Source organism: Coffea arabica, chromosome 6e, assembly GCF_036785885.1.
Source record: "Coffea arabica cultivar ET-39 chromosome 6e, Coffea Arabica ET-39 HiFi, whole genome shotgun sequence".
Taxonomy (NCBI): domain Eukaryota; kingdom Viridiplantae; phylum Streptophyta; class Magnoliopsida; order Gentianales; family Rubiaceae; genus Coffea; species Coffea arabica.
In genome coordinates, this window is record NC_092321.1 from 2,657,981 (window position 1) to 2,673,144 (window position 15,164).

Genomic DNA, 15,164 nt, shown 5'->3' on the forward strand with positions numbered 1-15,164 from the left:
GTGCACCCGTGACAGGAGTGAGTCGTACATGTCCCGGACCTGATCGCCGAACCAAGCCGCAAAGATGAATACTGGTACTGGATCTTTACACTGCAGCCGTACATCATCATCATCATCATCTGGTCCGATGGGTGGTCCGTCCATTCGCATAAAGTTCCGATCAGTTCGATTCGAATCCCCAATGAGTGACTGATGTGACGATGGACCCAAGCAACGGTTTCAGAAGTGTCATATCGTACAACTAATGCTAGGCTGGAGGGGAGAAGTTTTTTTAGGTTTCTGACAGGAGGAGACTGTAAAGCTAGAGAGATAGTACGAGTACGACGCTTTGCCTTTTTCTTTCTTTTATATATTCTTGTTTCCCTTTTTTTCTTTTCTGTTGTTGTTGTGTATTCTCCACTTTCGGATGGGAAAAGAAGATAGAAGATTTGATTCTTCTGAGGTCCGATCAATGGTCGGTAGGATATTATATGAAACTACTAACTATTTTCATTTTCTTTTTTATGCTGTTGCTTTTCTCCTTTAAACCTAATCAATCTTTTGGTAATTTGGGAGCATGATTGCAAAGGCGAAGGTAGTTGCACAGAAATAAGTGGCGGTAGGAATGACTCCTTGTTTGTTCAAGTGCAGGTAATTTGCCGCTTTGAGTATCTTTGATGCTTCCTTCAGCTTCCAAACACGAAGAAAAAGAACGATTCTTTGATGCTTTCTTCAAACTGTACAGGGATAATTGCCTAATCTTGGCATGCATGATAATACGTAAGAAATATACCGGACCATACCCCCCCCCCCGGGCGGGGAAAGTGCCACAGATTGGAGAATGCTCCTAGACTCTAGGGGATAAATACCAAACAAGTCCGCAGCTCATGATTCAAGGACTTCAAAGCCTCATCTCGCGCTCTACTCTTTACTACGACTAGTCTACTAGTAGTAATAAATTAATACTTCATATAAAGCTCTCAGCTCCTCTCACCACATGCACGCTCCTGCTATTTTTGGGAGTTTTCGTAGAAAAGGCATTCTAACAATTCGCACATGTGTTTACGAAAAGACAATTGAAAAATATATTTACGAAAATCGTAGAATTTTTCTATAAAAAATTATAATTCAAACAAGGCATCTAGCAATACGTATTGTATTGCATAGCGTACAGGAGTTGAATACCCGGAATAAACATTATTAATATTCAATCTGGAATCAGGTATTAAGGGAGATTGAAGGAGAACTCATTGATCTCAAGACTCTTAGTCATGGATAGGGGTGGAGCTGATTCAAGCTACTCGACACGAGCTCGATATGTACTCGATCAGAAGCTCGAGCTCGAACTCGCTTCATCGAGCTCGAGCTCAATCTCGAGTTGCTCGTTAGAGCTATCGAGTCGAGCTCGAGCTGTGATTCTTCGACTCGATCGAGCTCGAGCTCGAGATCGAGTATAATTATATTATAGTCGAGTCGAGCTCGAGTATAGCGGTACTCGAGTTCGACTCGACTCGAATACATCCCTAGTCATGGATAAGTGGAGAGCTTTGACATTTCTATTCTGAACCTTTGTAATACGGGAAATTCCAAAATCTCGCATGCAGGCAGCACTCACGACCTATGTTTTCAGAACCGGACCGGATAGCGACTCGGCCAAGGTCAGGGGTCAGGGGTCAATGGGTTCGACCGGGGGTCGATAGGGGTCGAACCGGATGACGTCATAAATAAAAATTATTTAAAAATTAAAATATTATATATATCATATCTAATAATATATTGATATTAATAAAGGTATATTCATACATATTTGATGTTTCAAATATATTTAACAAGAAAATACAAAGAAATTAGAACAATCAAGTAGCAATTTATATTATTTAATAAATATTAACAAGTTTAGAATTAAAATTATGAATTTAATTGAAAAATAACATCAAATTGTAGGACAATATTTATAAAGTATCAAATATTTGAGGTATACGAATAAGTTTTAACAATTTAGGGGGCCAAAACATAATATTATAAAGTTTGAATTTTTTTTTTAAAAAATTACTGTTGAACCGGAAAAACCGGGGTTTTCCCGGTCAAACCCGGTCAAACCCGGATTTTGACCGGCTTTGACCGAGTTTTAAAATTTCCGGTTTTCTAAGTTGACTCGGACCGGCTACCTGGCCGGTTCCCGGTTCGACCGGTCGACCGGCCGGTCCGGTCCGAGTTTGAAAACAGAGCTCACGACTTTTGCAGATACAACGAACAATACACACATGACGCGGGTCACAGTCGAAAATAAAAATATAATCCTTTTTTTTTTGTTGCAACAGTAACAATTTTGTAACTTAATCTATCGTAATTTAGGGGAGAAGGAGCAGACGTGAGTAGAAATTCAAGAAAGCCATTGAATTGAAGGCAATCACATAATAATGACAATTTGATCGGACTAAAGGGTTTGGCCTGGTGGCTGAAAACACAAACATAATCCAACTATCACATATTGCTCCCAATCTATCTTCATTTTCGTTTGACATCTGTATTCCTGTTTCCAATATTTCCACTTTCATACCTACTTCATACAGCCTACAGGCTACGGCTACCAAGCTCGCTGCTCTCCTGATTCCTAGTAGTCTAAACTAAACTAAGCATCCTCCTCTAATTTCCATCTCATCTTTTTTTTTTTTTTTTTTTTTCACGCCAGAAAGTGTTTTGTTTGTTGGTCTGAAATTTTTGCACATAACTCGCACACTTGCAGCCGTATACACGACTAAACATTGCAGACGAATATTGGGATGGATGATGGTGGTGTTGGGGTGGGGTTAATTCATAAATCTATAGACACATAGAACTCTGGGAATGGGGGAGGTAATGGGATCTTCTTTGAGGTCATGGAGGGAGGAGTTAGCTAGTTTAGTTGAAGACACTGGGATAAGATTCAGTGGCGAAGTAATTGGAATTTCGACGCCAGCATTTGAGACCAAGAAATTTGGGGCTGATTCATCCGGGAATGAAACCTCGGCGGAGCCAGAGAGCTTCAAGGATCAAATCAAAGGTTTTGCCAACGCTTGGGGCGAAATGGTGGTGGAATTTGGCAGAGGCTGTAAGGATGTATTTCACCAGACCTTATTGACTGACGACTCCTACATTGTCAAGAAAACTAGAGGCCCATTGGCTGAGGTTTCTCAGAGGCTCAGCTTTTTCGGTGAGTATTTGCCGGAAGATCGCGATCCCGTGCACGCTTGCCTGGTTATATTCTCCGTTTTCGTCCTCGCCCTCGCCGGTATTCTCCTGGCCTTTTGGAATTTCATACTTGTATGGTTTTGATTGTTTACTACTACCGTCGTTTGCTTTGCTTGCTAACCATGAAATGAAGTTTCTTTTGTTCGTGTTTTTAAAAGTTCCACTTTTTAAAACTTGCATTCAACTAGTACTATTTTATTTTTCTTTGGGTTCATCTGCAGAAACACTCTTTCTCTTTTCAGTGTTTGTGGATTCCGACGACAATCGGTTTATCTGCGTAGGTTATTGGATTTGATATCCAAATCCAAGCAATGGAAGTTAATAGCATACTCAATCGCTTAATCTAGCAGCAGCTTATGAAAAATTGATGCACCCGTTTCTAGTTCTGACAAGCAAATTATTCTGATGCAGTGCTGGGAGTAAATAGCAAACATTATAGTTCAGTTCCAATGATAAAAAAAGTGCAGCTGCATCCCCCAAGTGCTGCCCGTATACTGCTTCCAGATGGTAGATACTTGGCGTACCATGAATTCGGAGTTCCAGTCGACAGAGCTAGATTTTCCCTAATGATTCCACATGGTTTTCTTTTTTCTAGGCTTGCAGGTAGATAGAAATTGAATTTTCAAGACTTTTACTACAAACACAATCCAGCGTTGACTCTAATCCCATCGTGTCTTGTTCTGTTTTCATGTCCAAGGTATTCCTGGTATTAAATCTTCCCTACTAAACGAGTTTGGTGTGCACATAGTAACATACGATCGGCCTGGTTTTGGGGAGAGCGACCCTCATCCTGATAGGAACCTGAACTCCTCTGCTGTGGATATGTTAAACTTAGCAGGTGCTCTAGGTATAAAAGATAAATTTTGGATCCTGGGATATTCAGATGCAGCCATCCATGCTTGGGCTGCACTTAACTACGTACCACAACGAATCGCTGGTAAGCTGATCTCTTTGGACAAGCTTGTATGAGGAAACTGTGGAAGCTAGGTGGTAGCTTGGTATCACTCTTTGTCCATCTTCAAATCTGCAGAACTCCATTTCCCCACTTTCCCACATCTGAATATAACAATTGTAATGAATGTAAAGACAAAAGTACAACAAATGTAGTCTGACCAAAGAATGCTGATAGGCAGGGAAGTGAACAATTGCAATGTCCTCCGTACATCAAGAAGGCACACATCTAGGCACGATCAAAATTGTTTAGGACCTAAAATATGCGTTTAAAATCTATCACTTCGCTCTTTGGACTTTGTGAGGTGACATATCATAATGAAAGTCTCTTTCACGTGTATGTTTTATTAGTAAACTCGAGAAATTAGGATGACTGTGAACAGTGATCTGTGACTCTGGGATAGGGCCAAATTTCTATTGCAGATTTGGAGAAATGCAGAAATACATATAGGAGAAAGTATTCATAATTTGAGTTCTTACAGTATGGGGTGAATAAACTATTATGCCTGTAGCTTCTCTTTGTGCATAAATTATTAATCTCATAACAGCTTGAATAAACTATTGTTTGTGTATTTTGTGGACTTAAGACTTGTGGCTATGCAGATCAAAGAATTACTTCTTCTATTGGGATACATAAAGGAAAGAGTACTCGTAGTGTTAGTTCTTACAGTATGGGGTGAATGGAGTATTATGCCTGTAGCTTCCCTTTCTGCATAAACTATTAATCTGATAGCAGCTAAAGTAAAATATTCTTTGTGTATTTTGTGGACTTGGAGTAGTGGCTATGCAGAACGAAGAACTACTACTTCTACGAGGATACCTTCAATGTGTTTTAAACTTTCATGTTGTATGTAAAGAAGGTGTGCAGCCTTATATCTTAATACAGAGCCATCAAATTGCTGAAGGCACTGGCTAGCTGTCTGATTACCATTCAACGTGACTCCAGGTGTGGCAATGTTTGCCCCGCTGGTCAATCCATATGACTCGAGCATGACTAAGGAAGAAATGTCCAGAACCTGGGAAAAGTGGACACGAAGAAGGAAATTAATGTACTATTTAGCTCGAAGATTTCCTAACTTTCTCAAATATTTCTACCGCCGAACTTATCTATCTGGAAAGCATGGTCAGATTGATAAGTGGCTGTCTCTATCACTAGAAAAGGGGGTAAGGTTTCACTGCAGTGATATATTCCTTTACTTGATCCTTTGAGCACTTTCAGATTTTAAACTTTATTCACTCTCCATTATGGTCACAATCTTTGACATCGTGGTGAGAAACCACAAACAACTTAGGCACGATTTGAAATTAGCTTTGGGAATACTTAATTGCAGAGTATCTCAAGTAACACTTGTATGGTTCAACTCGACCTGATGTCTCCTCTAAGCTTGCTTCATATCAATGTGTTTGTATTGGAGAATGATCCATATCTATGTTTGGTTTATTCAGGACAAAGCTTTGATCCAAAAACCAGCCTTTGAGCAGTTATGGCAAAGAAATATAGAGGAATCAATTCGCCAAGGTAGCACGATACCATTTGTTGAGGAAGCAGTGCTGCAGGTTTCAAACTGGGGTTTTAGCCTGGTTGATATTCAAGTGCAGAAGAAGTGTTCTAGGAAAGGCATTCTCCCATGGCTTAAGTCCATTTATGGTCAGGCAGAATGCGAATTGACTGGATTTCTTGGCCCAATTCACATATGGCAGGTAAAATGCCTTCATGTTGCTCATAAGCCAATTGAGAATAATTTCCTGCTAAGCCGCATTAAACAACTTTCTATGGGTTCTGAATAAATTCTGAACAGGGAATGGATGATCTTGTGGTTCCCCCATCAGTGACTGATTATATTGCAAGAACTCTACCCAATGCTGCCATACATAAACTCCCAGAAGAAGGTCACTTTTCCTATCTTTTCTTGTGTGACGACTGCCACAGACAAATATTTTCAACCCTTTTTGGAAGCCCACAAGGTCCTCTAGAACTCACAGATGAAACTCCATCAGGGTATGAGCGGGTCATCAACGCCATGTGATTCCTTCATATGATGGTCATTACTGTTTTCAGATATCATGATGTATATAACATGGTTCGCACCACTTCTTCATGGAGCATTAAAAGACAGAAATATTCTGTTCTAGAGTTTCCATTGTCTATAGCTGCTTTCCATAATAGATGGAATGGACAACCTTTTCTTTTCTCTTGCAACAAAATCGTGCCTTGATGTATCATGTAAGAGACAGGTTTTGAATCTTTAGTTGAGCAGGTGAACGCCGCGTCGGCGACAATTTGATTTCTTTTACTGTCTCTGAGGTAGTACTTCGACTCTCTGAACTTTATTTATAGGCCTCTGGGTTCTATACCCTCAAGCTTTTGAAGGGCTTTCCATAGCGAGCTCTGAAGTCTCTTATGCCCATCCGAGTACCACTAATAAGCCTGTCAATGATCTGCATATCCACATACCATGGTTCTCCAACAGGGACAAGAGTAAAACATCGCCAGTTTCTATATTTTTGGGGGAAAAAAAATCTTCGGCTAGCAATCAACATGTCCTTTGGCTACAGTCGACTCTGACAGACATTTCGAGAGCTTCTCCATTAGCCTTGTGGTTTTCTATTTTGATTATAGTTGCTTTAATTGATAATAGATTAGCTTCCGTAATCTTTGGCCATAATACTGGCAAGTTGGTGCCACGGATCGACCATGTTCGAATGAAAACATAGCTGCCAAAGCAAAACTAGAGTCTCTCGACTTGATAGTTGATATTAGCTTGTTTAGACAGGAGCAAAAGAAAACACTCATTACACAAAATTCTACTTCCTTCATTTTTTTTTTTTTTTTTATGCATTTTATACCACCCAAACAATTATTACATCAAAACGTTTACCACAGAAGAAATGAAGGTACAGGAAATATTGAACCAAATTTTGAGCCAAACCAGTGAAAAAGTAAAAAGGAAACATAGAGGGAGAGAACAAGAAAAATCAGGAGGAAGACGCGATAGAGAACAAGGAGAACTCTTGAACTAAAGATTAGAGGACAACAATTCTCTGAGATACTAAATGCCCAACATTAAGTTAAAAAGAAGTAAACTTCCTCATATTTGAAGACATCACTCATCAACAATAACAATTTGACCTCAAATAATGTACCATATCTCTCACTGTTTAAGTCACTAACCCTTCTTAAATCTTTCATCAAAGCAATATTTTGGCTAAAATGCACGTAACTAGAACAGTTTACAGATGGTGTCGTCGGGTTTTGGCTGTTCCTCACTGCTTAAAAGGGAGAACTACTGCTTTTGGCCTTCCCAAGCATCAAATCTTTTGCTTCATTAATTTTAGAAGCAAGATAATGACTACCACCTGCATCTGGATGGTTTGCAACCATGACCCTCCTATGTGCTTCCTTTACTTTGTCTAAAGAAGTGCTCTCCCTGCAGTAATATAAATTAGCACAAGAATCAGGTAATAATGATATATTCAAAGCAAGTATATCTCTTGGGTATTTTTCCTCCCAGAGTATCTCAACATGAAATGCTTCAGGCACAGCTTTATCTACCAGGAGGGCAATGCAATCCATGGAAGTTGATCAATCATTCATGTAATAAAAGCAAAATAATTAATCTCTAGTCCATTTCCCCAGAATGGCCTCAGCAACTATACAAACTATCAACAAAGATAACTACTGTAATTCACCACAGCAGGATAACACCGGTTCCAAACCATTCTGTTATAGACAGGTTTTTCCCAAAGTCACCAAATAAGAAACCTAACTTAGCCGACAAATTAGAATCACATATTTTTGCATATTCCAATTGCTGCTAAAGCAACAAGAATGTAAATTATGAATCATCTAATGCATGCTAATGCTGGAAGGGACTAAGATTCAGCATCTAGGAAAAAAGAAAGTGACTGAACACACCTCACTCCCAAAATTAGAGCAGCTTCCCTCCTCGTCATTTTTGGCTGAAAACCTCCATCATAAAATTTACGCATCCTAACTGTTGGAGGCCTGGCTTTGAAGGCTTGCCATGCCTGAATACCATATCGACCAGCATAAGCAGCAGCAGCAACAGCAAGGCCAGCCACCAAAGGTGCAACCTAGCACATCATGCACAAATTCTAAGGCAAATGATAACCAGATATTTCTCAAAAAAAGAACCCCCTAAGACAAAAATAAATAAATAAATAAATGCCCAACTTGGTGTCACACTTAATTGCGAGACTTCATCCTGAATATGGGTTACTCGTGTAAAAACATGTCAACAGCTCAAAGATGTGTGAATGGGAGAGTAGGACAAGCAAAGGCTATTGCAAAATGCAAGAAAGTACTAGGTAACATGGATGCGACACACTGGTGAGGCAGTCTAATGTTATGTCCCAAAAGAATGTCTATCGTATATTGCACTACAACCTGAAATATACCCCTTCCACCCAACAGAATAGGCTGGTTTGGATTTCACCAGAACACCATAATCCCCACCGCCCAAAAAAAAAAAAAAAGGAAAGCAAGGTCCTGCAATTTTCACCAGAGGAAAAGAAAAAAAAGGAAAGATTTGGAAGAAGCAAACATAGAGAACAAGGTTACAGTCAAGTGGTAAATAAAACTGCAGAGCAAGATGACTGACAAGTATGTGAACAGACGATATATATACATGCTTATGTCAAGCCAGACTTGTAAAAGAACTTTTTTTAAATTGAAAAAAAGGAGACAAATTGCTAACGGTCAATGAAGCTAATTATTTAGCGTATCGGGGAAAGCCCGAAGGAAGCACAAGTGCAAACATCACGTGGCGAACAATAAAAAAAAATGCTGAAATTGGAATCATTTTCCCTAATCGGCTGGACTCGACTAGGAAGTTCGCGGTGAAGGAATGCTGAACTATCAAGAGGGAAATTTGCGAACCCATAGAAGAAGCTTCAGGAAATCAAATTCAAATTTCTTCTCCCCACAACCAAACAAAATGACGGCGAAAATTAAAACTAGAAACCAAGGATGTTCATCCAATACAGGAAAGGAAAATTAACTGACAAAGCAACTGAAAACAGAAAAAAAAATCCGTGAGTAATTATATAAGCCAAAAGTCTATGTAGAACTGCTCACCATTTCTACAGCACCAAGAGTCACAACGAGATCAGATTGAACATTCAACCAACAAAGGAAGGAGCAGGACGACCGGATGTCAGAGTTTTTCTGTACTTTTCCAGAACAGCAACCGGGCGTGAGGGCTTCGGCTTCTTTACGAGTTTCACTTTAGCAGCGAGAAAATCCCTTCTGCAGCACTTCTGCAATTTTTTTATGTCTTGGGGAAGATCATTTGGAACAGGGCAAAATGTAACACAGCTCGCGAGTCATCACACATTAAAGTCCAAGGGCCTACATGTTTCTAGTGAACAAAATAAGTGTGGCACAGCAAAGGCCCATTTAAGCATGCTACTTTGGGTTTGGGGGATGTCGGTCCACACCTAAAGGCCTGATCGAATACAGAACTTCACTGTTTTTTTTAAAAAAAAAAATTTTATTTTTAGCAGGGGAAAATGGGATTTAAGAAATAATCATATTTTATTAGCAAGAATAAATTAGAGTGATAGTACAACTTTTAACGGATCTAAACTGCTAATGTAGAACCAACTACTCTGGGAGTAATTGACCATCAATAGAAATTTAAACCTTTACTTGACTGTAGATAAAGGAAACAAATCCATTGGCTTACATTCTAATATTCAGACTTTTCTGAAAGTATTTCACCAGCAGACGTATAAACACCCATCTGAATTGATGGTGATTCACCAGATTCCCCTTGACCTTCTTTGAAAAAAAAAAAAAAAAAAACTGCTAAGGTGGACCACCAAGAGCATCATCCTTCGGTTTGGAGGACCTACTCCAACCATACCAACGGCTTTTGTCATATTGTAATTGTTGCTTGTTACACCCGATCTTTAACTTAAGTCCACTCCAATCTTCCACCACACTTGTCGAGCTTGCTCTTGAAGTCAATTTTCCTCAGACAAAGACCGCCCCACCACATAAGCTTTTTCCAAAAATAATAAAATGCCGATATATTCCACAGAGTCGAAGGCTATATCGATTGGCCCACAGAAGTATACAAAAGAATGAATAAAAATGAAAATGAGGATCAATAGTTCGAATGACGTTTACTGTACTTGAGGCACATTCAAGGTTAAAATAAGCACATAATCACAATCAAGAAATCATGTTTTTGTAAAAATTGTTGAGAATGGGTTTATTTGGATTGCGATTTATTTGTCAAAATATATTTGCTTACATCATCATTACAATTTCTAACACACCTTTTTATCTTCCCAATTACCTTTTTATCTCACATACATCACATCACAAAAAGTGCTACAGTAAAAATATCTCTAATAATTGGGAATAAAATAATAAAGGAATATTACAATCTATAACAGCTGCAATAAAGGAATAAAAGAACTCCAGTGGCAAGATTCATCCCTCAAACCATGCCAGCAACACAATGAATTCAAGGTTAAAATAAGCACATAATCACAATCAAGAATTCATGTTTTTGTAAAAATTGTTGACAATATTACAATCTATAACAGCTGCAATAAAGGAATAAAAGAACTCCAGTGGCAAGATTCATCCCTCAAACCATGCCAGCAACACAATGAATTCAGACTAACTGTAGACGATCATGATATAACAAATGAAATGATCGCATCTTCATTTCCCTCTTTGTCCCTTATTCGTGTCTGCAGTAACTTTTTCTATAAAAAACAGACAGCATTTGCTGGAAATAAATGCAGTGTTATTCCTTTTTCCCTCCATTGACGACATGATCGGTGATAGGGCTGCTATTAACTCTAGGGGGACCTGAATGCTGCCTAGCTCTAGCTGGTGATGGTGGATAAGAGAGACGCTTTTTTACAGGAGCCCCTGATGCCTTTTCTGGTGTCCCATTTTCGCGTCCCAACGGGCTTTGCAAGCGTGTCTTAGCCTTTGCTGACTGAGTGGAAGCCATGTAACTTGGTACCGATGCAGAACTTGACAGGCTCTCATCATCTCTCACGGATGACCCGGCAATACTATGCCGCCTGTTTCTCTCTGACTGCACGCTGAAAACGCTCCTGGAGTCATCATCTTGGCTTGGCACACTCACTTTTGGGCTAGCAGATTTCAATTTTCTTGCAGCTATTGAAGGACTCAGCTTGGATGGAGGAGTATTAGGAGACTGGCTGGTGGAAGGATGATTTGGCTTTTGGCTGGCTGGTGATGAAGGGTTATCAGAATTTAGCTGATGACGGGCAAAAGCCTTGGTGATTTCTCCAGCTGCAATGCTCAGATTTGCACTTTTAACTGATGAGTGGTCACCATTCAGTTCTTTCTCACCAGTGTTTTGCTCCCAAGGCCGAGCTGCCATCCATCTTTCTAACCAGCTCCAACCCCAGTGGGGATTCGTGGGGTCCATAAACAGTAAGTTGGGGGATCTTGCTGACTTTTTCCAGGTTTGCTGTTGAATACAATATCCATGTTATGTGACGGAGAATTCTCAAAAGCTATGAAACTTGACAGATTTTTTGTTTCTTTTTATTTTTTCAGGGTTATTTGTTTGATTGCATAGAATATGACCTTTGCAAACACTAGAATTGCAGCATAGTTCTTAAGAACAACATGATCGCAAGATATGCGTGGTAAATTAAACTCCCAAATGGATTGTAGAACAAAATTTTAGCCACATATATCACGATAGAGGTACAGAAGTGAGTGCTGTTATCCATCTTTCTTTTGTTCAGAAGAATTGAACATGCAATAGGGAAAGCTGAGTCAAGTACCTGATGGGAGTATGAATATGCTAGGGCTCTTTCTCGTCTCAATGCTGCTTCATATTTATGCAGTAAATTTGCTTCAATTTGCTCTCTTGATTGTAGACTATCATCCCATTCCTCCCCCATCTGGCATAATAGTTAATGCATTTCTAATTAGATGAGTGAAGCCAAATAAGATAACCATGTTAATTGCCAAAACCTCCAACGCTGATAGTAATCCCTGCACCATCTTTGAGGACAACCTCACAGTTTGTATAAAGGAAGACTGGCCCAGCAAGATTTTAAATGCCTTCTAGGCAACATGAATAAGTATGTCATATTAAATTAGAACACACTGGCAAGGTTCATCGGCACTAGGGACTCAACATGATATAAACTCAAAACCTGACCTGCTTGAGCAACTGTTCACTTCCAACCATCACATTTTCACAAAATATAGCCCCTAAAGTTCAGTCAATGGGAAATCTACCAACCTAATCACCATTACTGTTGCTTCTGACCTTTACAGAGGGATGATTACTTATTAATTCACATTAGCAAAAGATCTTTTCCAAAGAAATCAACAATAAGGAAGAAAACCAACCCTCAAGCTCTCAAGTTCTTTTGCTTGTTTCTGTAGGAGCTGTCTTTGAAGAGCCCGGTTCTCTTCTGACATTCTGATCCTTCTAGAATTAATCTGTGATTGCACACGAGACAGAGCTTGCATGCATTTCAGGGTGTTTGCAGTCTGGCGTTTAGCAGTAGGCCCATCTACAAGTGATTTCAACCTGACAAGCCCCCTTAGGGCTCTCAAAGCCCTCCTTGCCTGATAAAAACAGTATATCCAGTTTAAAAGTTCATTCCCACATAATCAAGTCTGTTTATCATCAAATAAGAAAAATATGGAAGGAAGAAAAGATCACAAATTTTCTTGATCCAAATATCAATCAATCACATATTCTAATTAAGACAGGCAGAGAAATTTGACTTTATAAAGAGAATGCTTTATCCAACATAACATCGTAAGGTCAGAGAAACAAACTCATCTCGTACAAGGAGAAAGGTGGTAAAAAACTTTTTAACCAAACTTTGTCCCTAATAGAAAGGCTACATGTGACAGATCAGAAAAGATATCCATCAGAGCAAATGGAATCAATGGGGGTTTGATGCATTAGCCAAGGACAGCATTGTACCAGATATCCTCGGAATGCAGTCTGAATCCTAATTGCTGCCACCTCCTCCACTGATTTCCCCGGAAATGGAGCTGCAGAAGTTAGCCGAACAACTTCTGCAGCAGCCTGAGCGGCCACAACAGCAGCTTCAGCAGCTGCAGCAGTGGCAACAGCTACGGAGTAAGCATGTTTCGTCTGTTCATCCTCTACGTCCGTCAATTTCACCTCTTCCACTGGGACGGGATGAGGATGAGATACTGTGATAGTCTCTAGAGTAGAAGAGTCGGTAACTGAGGTCCCCTCCTTGCCCAACCATTTTTTCTTACTTTCCTTCTGAAAAAAAAAAGAGTAAAAATAAATCTGGCGTCCAATGTCAAATTTTCAGCATCCAAGAATCACAACGGACATTTTCACAAACCTGGTCTCTTTTATCCTTAGATTTTGGGCTCAGAGCCTTCTTCACTGAAGAAAACCAGCTTCCTTTCCTGCCCATCTTCTTATCATTCCTCAGTTCTTCCTGTTTCACAAACAAAACCAAAACATATCCTCAACAAATATTACGCTTTTACATGAGCTGTTCACCTAGAAAAACGCGCTACTTCAGCAGTTAGATAGCTATTCAATATCATAACCATGCGAACTAATGAATGCTAATGAAAACGAAAATGCAAACTGGAAGTCTAAAACTGCAGAATGCATAATAAATTCCAGGAACACACACAGATTGGAAACTACAGTTCGGTTTCTCAGAATTCCTGGTACAAAAAGTGAAATAAACACCAAGAATATAAAGAAAACCAAACTTAGTAAAATGTTTGTAAACCCCTGTTCAACTAAACCCATTGGCACAATACACTCATTAATTCAGAAGATTCAGTGTCCAGGCCCCAGATCAGAATAGATTTAATCTATCACATTCCAATTTTCTTTCCTCTGCCACATTACCAAACACCAAATATAGCATATACATCTCCAAGAGTCAAGTAAACTTATAGTAACATATTTGAATATCTGGCAGCAAAATCGGACCCAATTGCCGATACAGCAAGTTCAGGCAACAAAACTATCCATCCAAGAAAAGATCTTTCATTTTCCAAGAAAAGCTTTATTGTGCAGCTCACCTGAGAAGAGGAGTACTTGACAGATCTCTTGACAGCTTTTCTCTCTGTGTTTGTTCTTCTCTTCCTGACAATTCCTGCTCTCTCCTCTGTTTCTGTTACAACAATAGAGAAGCTGTCACAAGCTAGACGCAGCAAGATTTTACAAGTTTCGGAGGAGGGGTTTAGTTGGACCCCTTTTGGAGTAGTAGTGGACTTTGTAGTGAGCTGTGTGGGAGAGAGATAAAAACCAGATCTTGAAAAGCCAGCCAAAGAGGCAAAGAGAGGAGGAGAGGGGAGAGGACAGGAGGAGCTGAGTTCAACGATCAGAATTCAGAACGTGAGGAATCACAGCTGGTTTTGCTAATCTGACCCCACATTTGGAGCTGGGTTTTGTGGGACCCCACTTAGAATTATCAGACTTCTACTATTTTTATCTTCAGGAATAATATGATTGGATGCCACCCATTTCTTCTTCTAATTTAGGATTGGTATCTTTCTTTGTCTTTTTTTTTTTATTGGGTGATCATATTAGTACGGTACACAAATGGGGCACCAAATCTTTTCTTGATACTGTATTATTTGAAGGAAGCAAACACAACTAAAAGTTTTTCTTTTTTGTTGTAGCACTCATTAACAAATAGACTAATTATGAATGTAAAAAGAGATTTACAAATCTACAGTATGAGGGGCCAAATTTACATGCATTATGCACGTTAGGACAGCTTTGGTCAAAATTAGTTTACCTTTCCATTCCAATTTATTAAGTCCCAACTGTAAGAAGTGATAGGCTGATGGCGACATCTTTATTATTCAAAATACGTTTTTTTATTTTAATTTTATTATTTGGGATGCAGTTTTTTGCGAAATTTTATTAAATTTTTTTGTGAGTATATTTTTTAATTATTTTTTTAACTTCAGATACATCAAATCGTTACAATATATTTTTTTA

At 39.2% G+C, this 15,164-nt stretch overlaps 3 protein-coding genes across 3 annotated transcripts; 1 reads left to right on the top strand and 2 right to left on the bottom strand.

Moving 5' to 3' along the window:
* Positions 1-2,357: 2,357 nt before the first annotated feature.
* Positions 2,358-6,450, top strand: LOC113697078 (uncharacterized). Its single transcript, XM_027216530.2, has 6 exons — positions 2,358-3,250; positions 3,622-3,813; positions 3,908-4,147; positions 5,108-5,325; positions 5,608-5,862; positions 5,961-6,450. Exons 1-6 carry the CDS (start codon positions 2,827-2,829, stop codon positions 6,186-6,188), a joined length of 1,557 nt encoding a protein of 518 aa, XP_027072331.1. The 5' UTR covers positions 2,358-2,826; the 3' UTR covers positions 6,189-6,450.
* Positions 6,451-7,156: 706 nt separating this feature from the next.
* Positions 7,157-9,508, bottom strand: LOC113694840 (mitochondrial import inner membrane translocase subunit TIM14-2). The gene is made up of 3 exons (XM_027213733.2): positions 9,260-9,508; positions 8,078-8,256; positions 7,157-7,589 (listed from the first exon to the last, which is right to left on the bottom strand). Exons 1-3 carry the CDS (start codon positions 9,260-9,262, stop codon positions 7,433-7,435), a joined length of 339 nt encoding a protein of 112 aa, XP_027069534.1. The 5' UTR covers positions 9,263-9,508; the 3' UTR covers positions 7,157-7,432.
* A 1,149-nt stretch (positions 9,509-10,657) lies between these two features.
* LOC140009280 (protein IQ-DOMAIN 2-like) lies at positions 10,658-14,370 on the bottom strand. Its single transcript, XM_072054391.1, has 6 exons — positions 14,237-14,370; positions 13,534-13,632; positions 13,137-13,448; positions 12,548-12,769; positions 11,971-12,090; positions 10,658-11,648 (listed from the first exon to the last, which is right to left on the bottom strand). Exons 2-6 carry the CDS (start codon positions 13,606-13,608, stop codon positions 10,947-10,949), a joined length of 1,431 nt encoding a protein of 476 aa, XP_071910492.1. The 5' UTR covers positions 13,609-13,632; positions 14,237-14,370; the 3' UTR covers positions 10,658-10,946.
* Positions 14,371-15,164: the final 794 nt, after the last annotated feature.

What these genes read in the sequence shown, in the direction of transcription:
- LOC113697078 (XM_027216530.2), top strand. Translation starts at nt 2,827, where the DNA reads ATGGGGGAGGTAATGGGATCTTCTTTGAGGTCATGGAGGGAGGAGTTA. An exon ending in CTCTATCACTAGAAAAGGGG is followed by an intron (nt 5,326 to 5,607) that starts GTAAGGTTTCAC and finishes TGGTTTATTCAG; the next exon opens with GACAAAGCTTTGATCCAAAA. An exon ending in GCCCAATTCACATATGGCAG is followed by an intron (nt 5,863 to 5,960) that starts GTAAAATGCCTT and finishes AATTCTGAACAG; the next exon opens with GGAATGGATGATCTTGTGGT.
- LOC113694840 (XM_027213733.2), bottom strand. An exon ending in GCTCTAATTTTGGGAGTGAG is followed by an intron (nt 7,590 to 8,077) that starts GTGTGTTCAGTC and finishes ATATTACTGCAG; the next exon opens with GGAGAGCACTTCTTTAGACA.
- LOC140009280 (XM_072054391.1), bottom strand. Translation starts at nt 13,608, where the DNA reads ATGGGCAGGAAAGGAAGCTGGTTTTCTTCAGTGAAGAAGGCTCTGAGC. An exon ending in AAGAACTTGAGAGCTTGAGG is followed by an intron (nt 12,091 to 12,547) that starts GTTGGTTTTCTT and finishes CTATTATGCCAG; the next exon opens with ATGGGGGAGGAATGGGATGA. An exon ending in CATATTCATACTCCCATCAG is followed by an intron (nt 11,649 to 11,970) that starts GTACTTGACTCA and finishes TGTATTCAACAG; the next exon opens with CAAACCTGGAAAAAGTCAGC.